Genomic DNA, 20223 nt, shown 5'->3' on the forward strand with positions numbered 1-20223 from the left:
TGTTCATATTTTAACCTTCTTTTAAAATATTTATGTGGATTAACAATGCTTTCAAGTTGTGTTTTCATGATTATTTGTTGAAATCTTTCATTGTGTTATAAGTATGATAGTAATTCGCATTATCAATTCTGATGTATCATCTTAGTTTTTATCATTTAGGTTTTCCTTTTTCAAAGTTTACCTCTTTACCCTTTTTCATACAAATTTCAAATCTTCATTAGCATAGGTGAGATATCAGAAATATCAAATAGGAACCGACCTAGAATCCAAAGGTTCAATCAGGTCATAGGTTGCCCACAACCTCTGGTTGATCCAATGTTTTTCCAAAACCACTAAGGGTTTTAGGACTTAAAGCAATTATGGTGCAGATTTTGGAGATAAAAGGTACAACATCCTATTTCTTATAAGTACGCGGATATAACTGGCATGCCTATAAGAGATAGAATCATCAAAACTGATAAAAGTACAACATGAGTATTAAATGGATATAATCATTTATGAAACCTTTTACTCTGATAACATAGAAAGCTACAACGCGTTTTATATCAGACAAAGAAGTATATAATATCAAAGGGATATATGTTTATTATGCATGAAACCTTTTGTTATCTCAAATATGCAGGTCACAGAGTGAATCATCCAACTGTTTAAGGGACAAATTATTATTTAATTGGAAACCTTATAGTTAAATAGTAATCAGAAGGATGTGTTTCATTTTTCAACAGTATGCAAGTAATCATCAAATAGAAAGGAAAAGGAAAGCTACAACAATATTGGATCAGCACGAGCATTAACACACGAGGGAACTAGCAATACAAGATTGATGCAAATGTTGTACTGTTATGAATGTAAGACATTGTACTTTCAAAATATCATTAGAAATGTTGATCTCAAATAGCAAAAGAAAATGTGGATAAACGCAACAGTAGATAAGATGGCAGCCTTTTTTGAACAACAAACAATGGAAAGTTACAGAGTTTGAGTTATAAGGTTAAGTAAATGCTCACAATATCGTAATGCCATCACAGAAAGTGTTCAAAGGTCATGATCATTCTGGGGATTGTTTGGAGAAACTCTTCCTTTCAAGTTATACAGAGATATCAGTCCAACAAAAGCAAAGAGTTACAGCAGTGGAGATTACTGCATTTTCAAAACAAACTCAAATTTACAAGAGTGCTGATGCATGCAAAGGGTCTAGTATGTTATGCGAGTTGATACAATTAAGAAGGGCATTATTGTAACAGTTAAGCAATCAGCTTCAAAGATTATTTAGAAATTCTGTGAGCATGTTTAACCAGTTATAATAAGCTAGTGATATGGGATCACATAAATGCTGTTCTAGCACTAAATGATGCTAGTGAAGATGTTGGGAATTTTCAAACATGAACCTGTGTGCAAGAAAGTAAATCAGAAGAGTATACTGTGATATGCTACAGGAATAAAGCAAGCTGAAATTTGACCTCTACCTCTAACATTTGAAATATCTGCCTATGATAACAGCAAGTCATCTATCTCCAAGAGTTTATTGATTAAAATAAGAAAACATTCAGTTACTTGAAGCAGATGCAAGCAAAGAGTATGTGCAAAACCTAGAAACAAAGTATGATAACAATTCATGTTTGTTTGCATCTTGTGAGGAAGTAAGAGTTTTAAGATAAGATAAGATAACATTATTAATGTCCGACAAAAGACCACAAAAGGTCTATGGGACTGAGACTTTACAATCAGACAGCTATAGCATCAATTTTTGGAGAAGATTGTGTAAGAGTTTTTTAAGTCAAAAAACTCTTACACAATCTTCTCCAGAAATTGATGCTATAGATGATGGATTGTGGAAAACTGATCTGTTTAAATCAGACAGCTGACAACAACAAGCGCACCAAACGGTGTCCGAGAAAAGCTAACAACAAGAACCAAGAAGAGAGAGGCCAAAGAAAGACTAGTAGTCTTTTTGTTGGTAAAAAGAAATCAGTCATAGAAGTATAAGACTGTGAGCAAAGAGGAGCCTTGAACTGTCTCTGTGTACTCGTGGAAGAGTGTCGCTGATGCAAGAAACCACTGCGGGGTCTGACAGATCTGGAATAGCCAGTAGAACTAGTAGAACTAGATGGCCTTTTCACACCCTGTAAAGGAGATAAGGGTGTGAAAAAGGCAGTAATAAGCTGATCAGAGGTATGCCCATGACGAAGTAGTGACTGAAAAGTACTATCACAGAGCAGAGTGGCCTCTTGAAGATAAAGCGCAAGACACCGCTGGTCACAATAATTGAAGAAGGCTGAAAGAGAAGAACAATCTTGGAATAAACAATAGAATCTCCCTTTGATCTCATAAAAGATAGGGCAATGGAAAATAAAATGAGTCACCATCTTGACCTCAACAAGATTATACAACTTTCAGATACGTTCACCTTTGTCAATATGATGATCGGTCTGAGCACGAAGACGGTGAGAACCAACTCTGAAAGACCCTAGAGAGATACGCAAGGCATGACACCACCCTCAAGAAAGGTAACTAGGACGAACAATAATCCCATCACTGATCTCCAGAAAGTGCTCCACATAGAAGGCCATCCTCGACTGTAAGCCACCATGAGGGTTAGTACATGTAGTGGTAATATACTATCTATAGATATCAAGTCTGACATGCTCATTTAACTCTTGTCGAGAGGGGAGGAGATGAGCAGGGGCATTCAACGAGAATTGATAAGGAGGGAGACGATCAATATCAATCCCAATCGAGCTCAGCAGAGAAGATGTTTGAGCATACCAACAACTAGCATGAGAGCTAGTATCAGAACTCGTAGTAGCAACAGAAGAATAATATGCTAGGTAGGAGTTGTTGGAAATACAATAGGGAAAGTAAACTCTAAGATGGGTGAATCAGTCCTTCAAATCTTTAACCATAAAATCATTCACCCCACATCCATCTCACAATTTGCATGTAAACTAAAATAGCTAGCTAAACATATACGTCCATTCATGAAAGCAAATAACATTCAACACATATGACACAAGATATTTGGTTACCTAGAAACCCTCTAATGAGAAGGTAAAACTGGGGTGGGGATGACACCCACAAATCTCCACTACTGCAGTAATTAAGTGTATCCAATGAAGGCTACAATGTTTTACCATAAACTATGATCTAACTTGTGAAAGCTCTGCCCTGTTAAAGACTTACAGGATTGTTAGATCTTACCTTGTTAAAGGATTTCTATACCTTGTTAGTAGTGTGCCTGATTAAAGGACTTAGAACTTACAATGAAGTAAGCACCCTATTAAAGGATTTACAATAGCTTGTTAGGACTACTCTGTTAAGAGATTTAGCTGATTCACCTGCTAGAATGTCTCAGCAATGATTTTGCGGTTAGCACTCTGCTGCTAGATAACACATAACCTCTTTCTTGATGTGTACTTGATCCTCTCTGATCAGATGTATCACTTCTGTCCTCTAACTCCTTTCCTTTGTTCTCCTCTAACTGATTCTGCAATGTATCTAAATTTACAAATCCTTAGCCACCATGAATGCTCTGTTTGCGCATGAAAACTTCTCTCTCCGCACATTCCCCTCTTACATCTTTTAGGGTTTGTCCTCCTTATGAAGACTTAGGTGACTGAGGGTTAGGTATGAATCAAGATTGTGATTCACCCATTTTGCCACTTAAAACATCCCTTCAACTGATTGGTTGCATGTACTGCATAGGGATCCTCAATATAGATTTGTCCTTATTATCTAGAATTGCAAAATAATCCTTAAGTCGGCTAAAAACAGTTTATGTAGAAGTTTGTGCCATTACAAACAACTATGTTGAAAACTGTTTACTCGACACTTGAAGTGTCTGATGCCCTGCATCTGCTGTATCTTCAATGCTATAACTTGGCCTCTGAATGACTCAGCATCCATTGATCACTCAACATCTGAATAACTCGGCATGCATTGATCATTCGACATTTGAATAACTCGACATATACTATCTATTCAGCACTTGAGTGACTCGACACTTACTAGTTACTCTACACATACTGTATATGTGACAACTTATGCTCGGCATACATTACTTGTTCGGCATGAACTAACCAAATGAGTTAAGTGTATTGTCACTCATATGTCAAAACCAATTTGAGATTAACAAGAGTATGTATCATGTTCACCAGCCAAATCCACAAAACCATGTAGGCGATGAAGGAACCAAATGAGATATATGGTCGCAAGATAGAAGGGATGAGTACCAAACTTAGCAAAAATGATACTATGTGGAGTGAACCTGTGACATCTAATGATGCGGCGTAAAAGCAATGTCTGAACTCGCTTAATCTAGGCCCAGTCGAATCCAAGGTGAGAAGGCCCCCAAACCACTGAGCCATAAAGAACAGTCAGTTGAACAAGAGAGTCCAAGAGGGATAACTTGGACGAGGTATCCTAGAAATGGTGTTTGAAACATTGTTTCTCAAGCATAGCAAGAGAACCCATCCCCTTACTAATTTTGGACTGTATCGCCGGTCTCATACTGAAGCGGGGCCCCGAAAACTTCACTCTGAGATACATATAGTTAAGTGATCTCAATCATCTGTCCCTAAAAAAAGAAGTGAAGAAAGTCTTTAAGCAATTTAAGATCATAGCTCAAGTCTTACCCAGGTTAACTGCAAGCTGTCTTTGAACACAAAAAGAAGCCAAATGATCTAGAAGCCTCTGTAAACAAGATGTTTTACCAATGTACTTAGAATTGCTGTTTTTGGGCCATGGATTTAACATAGAAAAGAATGAGTGCTATATTAAAAGCAGAACATGAAAAGGTTAGAATCTATGATGAAATTCATTGATGAATTCATTTGTAATAAAAGAAAAATGTGCTTGCAAAATACCCAGAAAGGTAAAGCTAATGGCAAATAGAGTGGATGAAATAAAAACCCAGAGTCTGCAAAACCCATAAGATAGTTTCATACAAGAAATTCTCAATGAACGTAAAGATGGAGTAAGAACATGAGATTAGTGAACTTTAAAGCTTTACAAAAAAAGCAGTGCATCATGGAAAATGTAAAGGGAAAATCTTCAGGAAACACTACAATGCACAAGCACCCAATGGCGTCCAATGTATCAGGTTTCAACGGTAGCAGCAGTTGTAAGAAGAATTTTCCAGCAAACCCCAAAAGTTTGAAAGACAAAGTCTGTAAAAACCTTATCGGATTCGACAGGAATATAGGGAACATATAGTGTTGCAAAGCTTTCAAAGTAAAGTCCCTGCTTGGATTATGAACAAAAACAACAATGTAAGTTGCCGGATTCATCTAAATAATTGCTATTTTAGATGGAAAAACAAATTTTGAAGAAGAAATCTAGCTATGTTTCGAGTGACACATACCTACGATTTACCTTCAAGGAATGATGGAGAATGCTAATGTTCTCTCTAGTGGAAATTGTTGCCAAACATCAAACCCTTCATGGCGGCTCAAGTACTAAAGAAAACCCAGAAAGGAAAGCCAAGAGTAAGACCTTCTAAGCTTGCTCAAGTCCAAACAATGGTGGCATCAAAGTTCCAGACTCCAAACATCAAATGAAAGAAATGAATGAGTTGGGGTTGAAAACGCAACATATACTTCCCTCAATTCCTTTGCATAATTTTTGGAGTTCGTTGGCTATTTTGATGGGTTTTTATTCCTTTTCTAAAAGTTATGTCATGTCCATGAATAAGTCTAAAGGTGGCATTTGTTAGATATAAAGTGCTTGCATACTTTTTGCAATATAAAATAAAAATTATTTAATGGTATTTATAAACCATTTTATACTTTTGTTTCTCTTTAAATGCAAACCTTTATCACATATCCAACATGTGCCATTTGAGTGAAGTTAAACTCATTGTGTGTTAACCAAACAATTGAATCAGTTTGGCAACATATGGAGGGAATATAGGATTGGAGAGGTCGAATTTGACTTTGCCTTGGCAGTTGGAGGGGTCTTTATTGTCAGTTGGAGCATTTTTGGGGTAGTTTCTAATGAGTCATAGGTGCCTTTATGACTTTGTGGAGTGTTTTGAGTGGTTTGACTTCATTTTCGAAGTTTCAAACTCCTCTTTTGTTGGCTATTTTCATGGGTCCGACCCAAGTTATTGTTGGTTTGTACTTAGTGAGTTTTCACTCATTATTGTTCTCAATTCTGATTATTGAAAAAATGAGACTTAGTGATATTTCTCACCCTTTTGCTTTTTGGCATCATTTTCTGTAGCTCAGTTTGGAAGTGAATGCAATTGAAGGCCTATTATTTGCAGAATATGAATCTTGTCCTACTTATTGTTGCAGTTCAGTCATTTCAGTGATTAATGAGGTGAAATTTTGAAGTGTTGTCAAACCTTCTTGTTTAAACCTTTGTCTCATGTGTTACTTATTTTCTGTAAGTGGTAATTGTGTAGGTTTTTAGTTGTGTCGTTGTTTGAATGCTTAAAAAATTGCATTGTGGAAGTCATTTTTTCCTCTTCAATTTTACTGCCATTTGCAACCAGCTAATGAAATATTTATGTGTAAGAGATTCGTAATAAGTTATGATTTTGGTATTTTTATTTGCAATTGGATTAATGTCATTCTGCAAGTGTTCATTTCCATTAAGTTGGTTTAATAAAGGTTCATATAGTGGAAATTTTCAAATTTCATGTTTCTTTAAGTTATCAGTCTTTTCATTTTAATTTTCTCTATCGTTTTTCTTGGAAGTTTTATTAGTTTAGAAGCTAGGAGCCGGCTTTATCTGAAGATTCACTCCTTTTTAAAGTAACCCATAGCTTAGGAGTGTTTCAGCGTTTTCTTGAAACATTTAAGTTTTGTCGAACTTAGCAAGGGTGCAGTTTTATGTGATAACAATGAATTTATGAAGACTTAACCGATCTACCTTGGCTTTGTGGTGTCCAAAGGATGCTTGAAGATGATGTCTTAAAGGTAGAAGCTATCCTTAACTAGCCTACACCTAAGTCTATTGGTGATGTTAGGAGTTTTCATGGATTAGCTACCTTTAATAGGAAGTTTATAAAAGGGTTCAATCATATATGTGCACCCATACTTGATACTATTAAGGGAGAACTAAAATGTGAGTTCTCTTGGATAGAGAAAGAAGATAAGGGCTTTGAATATTTGAAGAAGAAAGTGGCACAGTCACCCACTCTTATACTCCAATTTCAATAAGTTGTGCAATATTGAATGTGATGCCAGTAAACAGGCAATAGGGGCGATTTTCAGTGAGAAGGGGCACCCTGTAGCATTTTTCCCAGAAAGGTTGAAGGAGACCAAGCAAAAGTATTCAACCTATTACGTATTCAGCCTATTACTTGTAGCATTATGCAATTGTGCAAGCTCTCAAGAAATGGGGGCACTATTTGTTGCCTCAGGAATTTATAATTTATACATATAACCATGCTCTCAAATTCTTAAATGGGTGGGAAAAGTTGAACTAGAGACACCTCAAATGGGTGGAACAGTTGCAAGCATATACCTTCACTATCAAGCACAAGGAGTTTCTAATAATGTGAGAGATGCCTTGAGTAGGAGTGTTCTTACAGTTCAGGAAGTCCAATTGCAGAGTGTGGGAGTTGATTCTTTGAAGGAGATGTACAAGGATTATTTTGATTTTAAGGAGATTTATGATGTTTTAAAAATCTTGCTAACACTTTTCATGTCTAGTATTCTTGTAATGTATTGCAGGAAGGACTATTATTCAAGGGCTGTCTGTTGTGTATTCCTAAATGTTCAATGAGAGAAAACATCATTAGGGAGAAAAATAATGTAACCATAGGGGGTCATTTTGGACTTGACAAGGCAATGGAGCAAGTGACTAGATTTTATTATTGGCCTAGGGTACAAACTGATGTTAGGAACTTTGTGGCAAGTTGTCCTAGCTGTCAAAGGGTCTAGGGAGTTTCAAGCAACACAGGATTATACCAATCATTACCAATTCCTAACAAACCTTGGGAAAGTGTGAGCATGGATTTTGTGCTTGGATTGCCCAAAACACCTAAAGGGATTTGATAGTGTGTTTGTGATTGTAAAGAGATTTAATAAAATGGTTCATTTTGTGCTCATGCAAATGCACAAGTGATGCATCATATATAGAAGGGCTCTTTTTCAAGGAGGTTGTGAGGATTCATGGCTTACCCTTGAATATTGTAACAGACAGAGACTCAAATATTGTAGGGCACTTCTGGAGGATCCTACGGAAGAAGCTTGGGAGTTAGTTATCTTTCTCTTCAGCCTAGCATCCTTAGACAGATGCTCAAATTGAAGTGATTAATAGGTCGTTGGGTAACCTAAGAGATGTCTTACTAGACAACATGGTGTGGCTTGGGATTTGGTCATTGGGCAAGCAAAATATGCTTACAATGATTCAATTAACAGGAGTAGAGGCAGAAGTCCATTTGAGATAGATAATGGATTTCATCCCAGGGGTATACTCGAACTCAAAGATCTACATGGTTTGGAAAAAAGAAGTGCATAGGGTGAAGACTTTGCCATTACAATGAAGGAAGTTCATATAAGTGTCCTCGCTACTTTGGAGAAGAATGTGGCTAAGAACAGAGCAGACCTAAAGAGGAGAAATGTGCAATTCAAGGTTGGAGACTTAGTGATGGCTTATCTGAAGGAGAGATTGTTAAAGGGGCAGCCAACCAGGTTGTTGATGAAAAAGATTGGACCTTGCAGGATAGTGCACAAAGTTGGGCCTAATGCATATGAGATTGTGCCACCACCAGATCTTGGTATCTCACCCATTGTCAATCCGTCAGATTTGTTTCCTTTTTGGAGTTCAAAGGCTACAAATGACAATACAAGTGATGGTGTTGTGGAGATAGAGGATGATTGGGTTAAGGATCTTCCTTCGAGCAAGCCTTTAAATTTGGAGCGCATCATTGATTCTAGGGTGGTCAAGCAAACCAGGAAAGGTACTTATAAGGAGTACTTGGTCGAATGGGCAGGTTTACCAAACTCGGGGGCAACATGGATGTCTGAGGGAGATATTTTGAAGCATGGTACCTCAAGGGACTTGAGTTCTGTTTGTCCTGGGGAGTATGGAGCAGGAGTACCTAGGAGAATGGCCAGTTTGTTCATATGATCCTATTTTTCTTCTGTTTTCATGGCAATTGCTGTAGGACAAGCTTGATCAACTCGATCTGCTTTTCTTCTCTTGCTGCCTGACTTGCTTTTCTGATGTTGCTGCACTGTTTGAAGTCCATGTGTGTTATTTTGGTGCTGTTTGAGGAGCCACGTCTCTTCCAATTGGTATCCCCTCAACTAGCTAATCACATCCCTTGGTTAATACTAAATGACGCCTCTTGAAGACAATTATATGGTTACTCTCAATCTTCCTTTCTCTGCTTGACATTTGATAATTATATTTGAAAATGCTTACCTCCAATTCTTACAATTCAAACAACACCGTATATAAATCTTTCAAATTGTCTCATCATTAGGGATGCATTGCTACATGGAGAAGGTTGGCTTTGACAGATACATTGAATTTAAATTTAATCTCAAGCTGCACAGTAAGAGCTTGGCCAACATAACAAACCTTTGAGCAACTGTGACTTGTCCTCCGGCAAGTGTAAAAACTATAACTCATACCATGTATCAAGCTATGCATCACTGTTTCACCAAATGTTTCTTCTAATTAAAGATGTCAAGCAAACTACACCTTAGGCATTTAACAAACTTCAAATAGCAAGGCAATATAAAAAATTATAGTCTTCCTCTGCGTCCATTGCTCATGCAAATCTAGCTATTAGATTTATTCTACTCAACATGCCTACATAATTACTGAATATTTGCACAATACTTTTGAAGACATACAAATGTTTGTGGGTGTGTAATTTCCTTTGATACTGCAGCACAAAGACTTATGCTGATGCAGACTCAGTAATTTCTCGGGTTGCTATTTTCAGAAAACTGTGAGGTCCTATAAATAAGATGATTTTTTGATAAATGTTGTTTGCTTGGATATTCTTCATGTCAGGGACATGACATACTATATATTCTCAATAACATCAGTTTTTTTACATTGACACATGAAGATGCATTTGCATAAGTTCTGAATGAGTTATATTAGAAGGAACTAATGCTTCCTTCAGTAGGAAGTATATAAGGATGTACTTGGCTTTTCTTGCATTACATCCCGGTACTTTATTTAAATTCTTTCACAAATAACAAGTTTCCAAGCTTTGCCTCAGCTCACTTTTTTATTGAACGTGTTGTTCAGGTCAAATAAGATGTATAGATTTAAGAGGAAATTCTGAGGCATACCATGCCAAAACCTTGGGCATCTTTAATGAGTTCCAGTCAGATGGAAAATCTGTTGTAATTCTCCCATCATCCTCTTTCGTCATGTCAGGGACATGACATACTATATATTCTCAAGAACATCAGTTTTTTTACATTGACACATGGAGATGCATTTGCACAAGTTCGGCTTGGATATTCTTCATGTCAGGGACATGACATACTATATATTCTCAATAACATCAGTTTTTTTACATTAACACATGAAGATGCATTTGCATAAGTTCTGAATGAGTTATATTAGAAGGAACTAATGCTTCCTTCAGTAGGAAGTATATAAGAATGTACTTGGCTTTTCTTGCATTACATCCCGGTACTTTATTTAAATTCTTTCAAAAATAACAAGTTTCCAAGCTTTGCCTCAGCTCACTTTTTTATTGAATGTGTTGTTCAGGTCAAATAAGATGTATAGATTTAAGAGGAAATTCTGAGGCATACCATGCCAAAACCTTGGGCATCTTTAATGAGTTCCAGTCAGATGGAAAATCTGTTGTAATTCTCCCATCATCCTCTTTCGTTAGCATTGTGCATGATGACGATCCATAAATAAAGGGAGCACAATGTAATGGTCAGTTGCTTCCATATCTTGATAATCATTTTGCAATGGTGTTTGGGAGAGTGATAAGCTATCATTTACAATTTAAAGGGATTGGAATTATTATATCTAGTTTTTGATTGTTGAGATGTAAAAGTTGCAATCTGACCAGCTAGGCCGTGTATGATGATGGAAAGTGTACAATTAGTTGATTGAACAAAGAAGCTAATGGAAGTTTACTTTATTGTATTAGAAGTTTTTGATTAGATGAAAACAGGTTTTGAAGGGGCCCTGACACCCATTACATCATAGAACAAGAGATATAATCCTTTAAAGCCTAAGGACAAAAACAGAGACAGACATGAAATAGGCATGGCAAAGGACAAAAGCCAGCTAGACATCAGGACAACACAGAGACAGCCAACAAGACCAAAAGACAAGACAGAAAAGACAAGACACAACACTAACTCAAACATTCAGCAGCTCCGCTGCCTCAAGTTCCAGCTTCTCCATTTCCTGAGCTGCCTTCTTTAGCTCTTTAACTTCGTTTGATGAGGGGGACTCCTTCTTGATGGTATATGCTTTAGTCGTCTTGCTGGACCCAACTTGCATGTCCGTGGGGGTATCCTTTTCGTCAGCAACATGCACAATAGCCTTGTCCAAGGAGGAGTTATTCAGCTTGTTCAAGAGAATCTTGATGTGTTCATTTCAAAATCTTGAAGCTTTGGTCAGAAATACTCTTGAGGGTAGCTTCAATTATGTCGGTCTTTCCTTCTAATGCCAGCACTCTTATCCTCTAAAGCTTTAAGACCCTCATTGGCCATCTCCTTCCCACAAGCACCGCCCTTTTCCTATCTGTCATGTTAACCAAATCAGTCAAATCCTTAGCAATACCAGCCACATTCTGCATCTCAACTTTACCCTCCAAAGCCTTGATTTTGAGATGGACTTCCTTAAGTTCATGGAAAAACCATTTAATAACCCTATATTGATCTAGGATCCCATTCCTTGCAGCCAAAAGGACATCAAGTCCACTTTCCTTGCTAGCATTGCTAAGAATCAACATGGAAAGGTCAATCACTTGATCTCCCATCTCCTTGCCCTTAACCAACCAATTCATTTTCTGACATAGGACCCTAATCCTCAAATCCTCCAAACTCACAGTCCTCCTATACCATGTCTCTTGAGCAGAATCCTCTTTAAGGTGGTCCTTTTGAAGGAAAGTAGTGTTGTCAGTAGCAGGAGAGTTATGGTTGAAAGGGGACGAAACCCTCTCAAAGTTATTCTTACATTTCAACACTTTTTGAAGGGGGGCATCTTTTTCTTCTTGCCCTGTGTTTCAGGTTTCTCCCTATCTGTATCCATCTTATCACCATCCTCTTTATAATCATCATATGTTGACGCATTTGCCTTGATCATTCTTCTTTTCTTCCCCACAAGCTTGGTTGGGGTCTTTTTAGGGGTTTTACTTTTGCCTTTCTTCTTAGCACTTTTCTCCTCTTCATCCGTCGTCTCCAAACCCTCGCTCAGCTCTATGTAAGAGAAATTCTCATCATTAAAGGAAACAAAGTCTTTTGTTTCCTCACTAGAGTCAGGGACTTAATATGCAAACCGAAAGAGTTAGCCTTAATATGTTTATAAATTAGAACCATTAGGCCATCATACAGAGGAGGGTTAGTAACCTCCTAAGAGTTTATACCTTGGATGCTAGCATTGAGAGAGATGAACAAGTAGAAAGGAAACAAAAATTTCCTATTGTGCTGAAACTGATTCAAAAGCACAAAGTGATAGGAACAAGCTTTGGAAAAATGACCATCTACGTAGTATATTATCGCCCTCAATGCCATCCTACAAAATTTCTTAACAGAACTTGGAGAGTAGTAAGTTTTACCCATTTTTACCATAGCGTCTTTCTCCTCAACAGTTTTGGGGAAAAGGTTGACAACCACCTTAGACTTTCCTATCTCTATAAATTGTTTCCTCACCACTAGAATCCTTGTAACTTGCTAAATCAGTTCCTCATTGACAACAATTTTCCTTCCCTGAAAAATCAATGATCCCTCATTCTATTGTTTTAGAATTTTTTTTTGTGACCATTGGGTTACCACAGTGCAACGTTTGCATGAACAAAGTAACTGCACCCTCCACGATCTTCCACACCTTCTTGTGCTCTTTCCATTTATCGTAGGAGACAGGCTCTTTGTGACTTCTTTGTGCTCCCATTTTGCAACAATACCACCCCAAAGCCTTCAAAATCTTCTCCAACTGAGCTATTTTGTAGCCCGAAAGCTCAAAGCGAAAACAACTATTCGAAATAGGGTTAGCATCCATGGTACAAATAGTTAAACCGATCCCTATCCAAAACACCCAAAAAATGTGCAGATAAGAAGGGCAATAATTATTCCAATTGGCCTCAATCTTCCAATCTTGCCTTGTAATCATCAACTTAGCACCCCTAAGTACTAAATCATCCATTTCACAAAGCTCCTCCTTTCCAATTGATCTTTTCATAATAAATATTTGACATCACCTCTGACACCAAGTTGGCCTCCACTTGCCACCTTATTTGCTAATTGGATCTAGTTGCCACATTGGCTGATGAATCAACCACTGTATTTGCTTCTCTAAGGATATGGGGCATAGAGAATTTATCCATAGTATTAAGGATGTCCTTAGCTTTTGAGACAATGTTAGCAATGGTCCATGAAGGGCTAGATATTCCATTTAGACATCTAACTATAGTTTTTGAATCACTCTCAATCCAAATCTTCCTAGCACCCATCTCCTTAGCTAGTTGGATAGCTTTAAGGGCAGTCGTAGCTTTTGTATAGTGGTTGGTCAAATTTCTCGAGGGAAGCGCCACATCAACAATATTGAGTTTTCTTTCACTTGTAAAAGACAATCATTAAGCCCAATGGAATGTGTCAATTTCATTATCAAATGGAAAAATATATAAAACACATTAATGAGTTATCTTTGTATAGCTTTTGACCATTTTATTTGAAAAATGTATTGAATCATAAACTATAGAATATTTATGCAATTCATTTATTAAATGCCATGGATTCATAAATATCATAGTATTTTTATTTATCTATTATACATATATTTTTGAATGTTTTTCTATTTGAGGTGGGATAAATTGGCAAGATTGGGATGTACTCCCACATCATTGTAGACAAGGCAATGATAAATTTTATTATGAGCTTTTGTAAGGGTAGTTTTCAACACAAAATGGTGTTTGTGGCAGTGATATAACTGTTATACTTTAGTGTCCGTTTGATTCGTGGAAGATGATTGGAATTGACATTTGCATAATTTGAATTTGTTTGTGTGAAAAAAGGACAAAATGGAATTAGAATATCAGACTTCTAATTTTGCCTCAAAATCATATTACCAATTGTCCCTCTCCAGACTAGGAATTGAAAATTAAAAATTGGTTACACTTTTTGAGGAGTTGCTCAAAATTACATTGGACTGTTTTTTGGAAATCACAATCTATAGGAGTGTGTTTGCAGGCAGTCCAGGGTTATGCAGAGGAGTCTTGGTGCTATTTTTTTGTTTTTTGTTTTTTAGTTCTCTCTCAAGGCATGATAAGTGACATAAGTATGGGGAAACACTTCGACATCCCGACAACTTCTCTCCTGTTCATCCCTTTCGTATTTCCTTTGCAAGAAATTTCACATTCCATGAAGTAGGCATTACTCACATCCAAAGAATAGGAGTCAGAATGATGGATTCAATACCATTGTTCATGCCGCCTGATTTCACTGGGTTATTTTTTCAACATCATCTCGTTAATATTGTGAATGCCACAACACAAAATATTACAAAAAACAGAGGTTGGCTTCATGGGGGGCAATCTAAACCGCAACCATCTTAATCTGTTTTCTTTTTTTGTGTACGAGTCTAACTTCAACAAACGTTTTCTTTTTTCTCGAAAGCCCAACAATCTGAACCACAACAATCTTACTCAAGCCATTCTTGAGTGTGTCAAGAGGTTAAACATCATCGGGATGGGATTAGTGAGCACTGTTAACAAAGCCCTGATGGCCAATGGGGAAAAATTGTTGTCAAGAAGTTCTGGACTAACCTTAGAGAAGCCCATTGACATTGAAGGGACATTATTGTAGAGGTTGATGCACTTGGTAATGTAAGGTAAAGATATAGCAATGAAAGATCTTAATACAACTGTGAAACACCACCCAACAAACTAGAGGAACTCACCATAGTTCCCATCAAGAGGGCAAAAAGCCCACCCAACTAAACATAACAAAGAACCAACAAGATCATTTTAGCCTAATCATATGAGAACATAAAGACATCAAACAAAGGTTTGGAGGATTTGACTTTTTTTTCCCTTTAACTGATGTCCATCCATCTTTCACCTTTTCAGCAACCATCTACTAATCCAAAGATAAACTAAAATACTCACTAAAGGGTAGACAACATCATTAACCATAGAAGGGAAAGGGGTAGCACCACAACTAATCGCCAAAGCCTTCCTAGGAGAAACATGGGCATCAATACTCACAACAATAGGAGATAAGACAATTGAGCCAGTGCCAACAACAATGTTCTGGATAGGGACAACATCAATAGAAGGGACAACCTTAACATTCTGAACCAAAATAGCCTTAGAGACATCATCCGTAGCATCCAAGACAACAACAGTAGCACCTAGCAAATAATGATCAATGTGAGGTGAGCAATTTGCCACACCCTGTTCTTTGGAAACTTTTCAAACTGTATAACAATGGTCCGAAACCCTGAACCACCGAGAAGGTGATATCTTCAATCTAACCTTATCTGAGGAGCATCGTGCAACAAGATGGCCAGTCCTATGACATTTCCTGCATTTGAATGGAATACCGTCATAATCAAGATTCTAGGTCTAAGAACCATTTGAAGAAGCTAGAGTAATCTGTTCAGGGGGACATTTAGAAACATCCACTTCCACAAGAATACGAGCTTATGTCATCTTAAAATGTCAGAAGAAATTGTATCCACCATCTGGAAATCCCCAATGGCCTCCCCCACAGACTCCAAAACTGAATCTAGCCAAAGATGAAGGGGAAGATTCAACAATCTTACTCATAAGGTTATTTTATTAAAGGATTCAACAAGAGGATGAAACCCCTGATACCAAGGTTTGGCCATTAGGGGAAACCACTCCTCCCAAGAGAAACAATAGTTACACAAAATGGTGTTCCTATCTGCAACATCTTCTTGGTTGTTTCTCCAACAACGAGACTACTCTTTTGCTCTATGAGTACATGCCCAACGGGAGCCTTGCAGATCATCTCCATGGCAACAAAATCTAATTCCAATTCCAATTTGAGGAACCAAACGCATAAAAACGCATCTTCCAACTCATCTTTTCATTGAAGGAAACAGTGCAACTAAAATCCCAGAAATCATTTTCAAGGTTTGGAGATTCTTGATTTGGCTAATTCGAGATTTGTAGGCATCTCGATTTCTACAATTCCATGGATCAAACAGACCCTTAAGGTGTAGGTTGATTGGCATGGTATTCTATCCTAATCTTACTCATGAAGTCAAAGCCTATGGCTCCAAAATTTCAGCAAACATTAGGTAAATATAAAAAAGTCCTTCTATGATTTGGTTGTGACCTAAAAAGTAACCTTGATCTTCTAAGGTATTCTAATTTGAAGTTCTATTTTTTTTTTTTTGTGTTTCTTAATTGTTTGGTGTCATGGTGCGATGCACCTATAATACTTCTTAGGGCATGCACAAGTTTTATAGGTGACTTGTTTTATATGTTGCACACTATTTTCTTCTTGTTTGGTAGTCCCATTGGCCTTCATAATCCTTTTGTAGTCATGGATGGAATTGCAATCTTTCACTTCAATTCACATGATTGGTGAGAAGATGAAACTGCTCTCTTTGGAGATGGATGAATGGTAAAAGTTGGAGACTATGTGACAATATAAGAGGCAAAGCTACCCTCAATCTTGGACAGTGAAAGAACCATAATAAAAAGTATTTATTATATGTTGAGGGAATAAAGCATAATCTATAAAGTGTGATTCAAATGTGTGATAGAAGGTACACCTGCACATGTTATTTTGGAGGATTCAAGGCTATGAAAGATGGATAAGTAATAGTCGATGCCTATAGAATGAATAGGAATATGTACATTCCTAAATAAGTTCGAAGTAAAAGTTGCTACATGGGATAAGAAAATGAGAGTAGGCTATTACACACAAGGACGAGATACCTAAATTTTGACTATATTGTGAATATTAGCAAAAATGAAGTCCTAAAATATATGTAAAAAATAACAAAACTCTCAAATATAGTTTGAAACCAATGTCAATATCAAAAACAAACAAGGACATGTTTGAAATCGAAGGAATAATTTATATCAAAACCTTATCACACCAATTTATGTGGGGCCACTAGGACAATAAGCTAAAAAACACGAGTGGTATTTCATGTTATTAATTAATGAATATTAAAGTAAGTTGTGGGAAGCATTTCTTAAAGAAAATTTTAAGGCATTTAAGGAATTTAACGAATTCACAATGCTAGAAGAGAATGAAACATGGGTGAAGATCAACTACCTTACATTCGGAAAACTTAGAGTATTTAAATCAAATGAGTTTGAAGACTATTGTGAAAAACATGGGATAAAAGGTTAATATTAAACCACAAGAAATCCATAGAAAAATGGAGTGGTGGGGACAAAGAATAGACCCATCTAAGGAATAGAAAGATCCATGCTCAATGAGTCCAAGGTAACTAACACATTGTGGAAATAAGTGATTCACATTGTTGTGTACACCTTTAACTAAGCCCAATGGAGTGTAAACACCTTTTATTTTGCTTAATATTTGCACCTAGTAATTGATTCTCTTAGGTTCACACACATGCACTTAAGTTTAGGATGAGACTGCATATGACTACCCCCACTTCTGACGGTGTTATCACATTATCATTTTTTCACCTTAAGTGGACCTCCACCTTTGGTGAACTTATCATTTTATCACTTTCCACATTTGGATAGTTATCCACCTTTTGTGGATGTGTTGCACAAAAACCCTTTTGCCTGGGAAGGTGATCCACCTTTAATATGTGAGAAAAACATATTTCCACTTGAGAGGGTGATCCACATTAAGTGGACATGTGACACTTTCATCTTTTCACCTTTGGTGTGTGATAAGTTACAACTTTTTTTCTCATGAGATATGATTATGACAATTTGAATTGTCATAATGTTATGTACTCTATTCTCAACTAGTCTATTTAACTAAGGGGTCTCCTTACAAATATGATCTAAGATGATTGAATGAAGTGAATTTAGTTAATTCAATCTAGTAGATCCATTTTATTGCATTATTGATAGGTATACAATTTATTCTAATTATATTAAATTTCTTTATTATTATTGTGCTTTCCATTACGCCTCTCGATCTTGGATGACAACTTCGATAGACAAAGCTTTCATGGTATTATAGTTGAGTGAGTGTCTTTGGTTAGTCTTTTGAGATAGTTTTGGTCAACTCTTGAGGACTTCTCTCAGTGGCATTAAAAATGCAAGTAAAAAAATGGAGCTGTTGAGTGTGAAATCGAGACCTCTATTCTAGGAAGAATTTGCGCATTTCAGATTTGTGTAGCTTTTTTCTTTTTCTTTTATTATTATTATTTTATTTAAAAAATAGATTTCTCAAAAAATTGCATGATCCCTATTTTGTAACTTTAGAGGCTTGCTTTGGGCTTATACAAACTTCTTTTTAGGTGCAATATATTTTGAAAGTGCATGATTTTTTGTACTATAAAGGTAGTAATATTAGTTTGTAGTAACTATAATAAGAAGTGTACCTTCTATCCATGAAATTATTTGGCTTATTTTTGCAATTATAATGCATAGATCTTAGTTTGGACTCTCACATAGTGATCTAGAAATATCTCATAATTTGATTGCTTCAATTTTGGTCATTGAAATGGAAATTCCAAAAAGTAATGCTTTTCTTTGTATTCAATACTTTTTAAAGCAATTTTTATTTATACATATAAGAAGTTTTTAAAAATCAAATTTTATCTTAAGTGAGAAAATTCAAGAACAAAATTTAAATGTCCACCTATTGAGCTTGTATTGGCCAATCATCCAATCTTCCACCTTGTAGCCATTAGGAGCCAGATTTTCTTATGCTTATGGAAACATCTTAATTAGAGGGCATAATTAGTGGTCTTCTACAAGGGAATTCTTTGGTGGCATTATCTTCATGTTTCCATAATTTTGTCATGTCCCACCATGTTGTAAGTTCACTAAAATAAAGTGCCACATCTTTCATGTATTTTGTTATCAAAGTTTCTTTGGATGCAATCCTTATATATTTAGTCCTTACCATCTTGTGAGACTAAGTATATGTCTAGTGATACTTGGTTTCATCAATTTGCCATCCTTGGTAGAACATTTGTACTATTTCTTCCCTAGTGGAGGAATGTTTGAGATCATTAGAGTCATCTTTGTAGGAAATTGTACATTGATAACATTTTGTGTTTTCCTCTCATTTGGGGAGGAGCATTTTGCCCATTTAGTTTTCACTTTTTTTAAAAAATTTTAAAATTTCATTTTTTGAAAGATTTCATTCATTAGTACATGGGTACGTAACTTAGCCTAATAGCTAAGACCTATCTTCCATTGTGTGTATACATTCTCCCTAAGGTGCACACAAACGGGGTTATGATATTTGGAATATTCTAGAACATAAACATACATGCACTTAAAGTTTGCTTAAAGACCACATAAGAATATTCCCACTTTTTAAGGTGTTATGATATTATCACTTTGCCATCTTAAGTGGAGCTTTTACCTTTGGTGGCCTTATCACTTTTTCGCTTTCCCACATTTGGAGGGTGATCCATATTTTGTCAGTGTGTTGGACAAACACCATTTCACTCGGGAAGGTGATACACCCTTAGTGGATAAATGTATTTCCACTTGGGAGGGTGATCCACCTATAGTGGACATGTGACACTTTTACTTTTCTACCTTTGGTGGGTAATAAGTTATCACTTTTTTACTTATGTAAGATTTCAATAGTTGTCATAATGTTATGCACTGATTTTTTCTCACCTTGGCCTATATAACTAAGGGACCTCCTTCGCAATATTAGTTTATTTGATTCAATGAAGTAGAATTCAATCCAGTTGATAATTCCATCTCATTATTAATACAATTTATTCCGATCAGATCAATTCTCTTGTTATTGTGCTTTATATTAGACCTCTAGATATTGGGTGACTACATTCATAGCTAAATCTACAACAAGAAATTCCATGTGCACTTTGGAAGGGGCCACTTGCTTCTAAAGTATTTCAAGGCTTTTGGAAACAAATTATATACAAAGAGGTGAAGGA

At 36.4% G+C, this 20223-nt stretch overlaps 1 protein-coding gene across 5 annotated transcripts in view; it reads left to right on the forward strand.

Annotated features, from left to right (window-relative positions):
• Window positions 1-11091, forward strand: part of LOC149531516 (RNI-like superfamily protein) — a 172878-nt gene extending 161787 nt beyond the window's left edge. For all 5 annotated transcript variants that reach the window (XR_016359159.1, XR_016359158.1, XM_089811422.1 and 2 more), the window contains one exon: window positions 10222-11091. Coding sequence is in view for 3 of the 5 variants with exons in the window: in XM_089811422.1 (XP_089667548.1) it covers window positions 10222-10361 (140 nt within the window). In the remaining 2 variants the exon portion in view is untranslated. The remainder of the gene's footprint in view (window positions 1-10221) is intronic.
• The last annotated feature ends 9132 nt before the right edge of the window (window positions 11092-20223 follow it).

Source organism: Cupressus sempervirens, chromosome 11, assembly GCF_028749045.1.
Source record: "Cupressus sempervirens isolate cs-2001-9-10 chromosome 11, ASM2874904v1, whole genome shotgun sequence".
Classification (NCBI taxonomy): domain Eukaryota; kingdom Viridiplantae; phylum Streptophyta; class Pinopsida; order Cupressales; family Cupressaceae; genus Cupressus; species Cupressus sempervirens.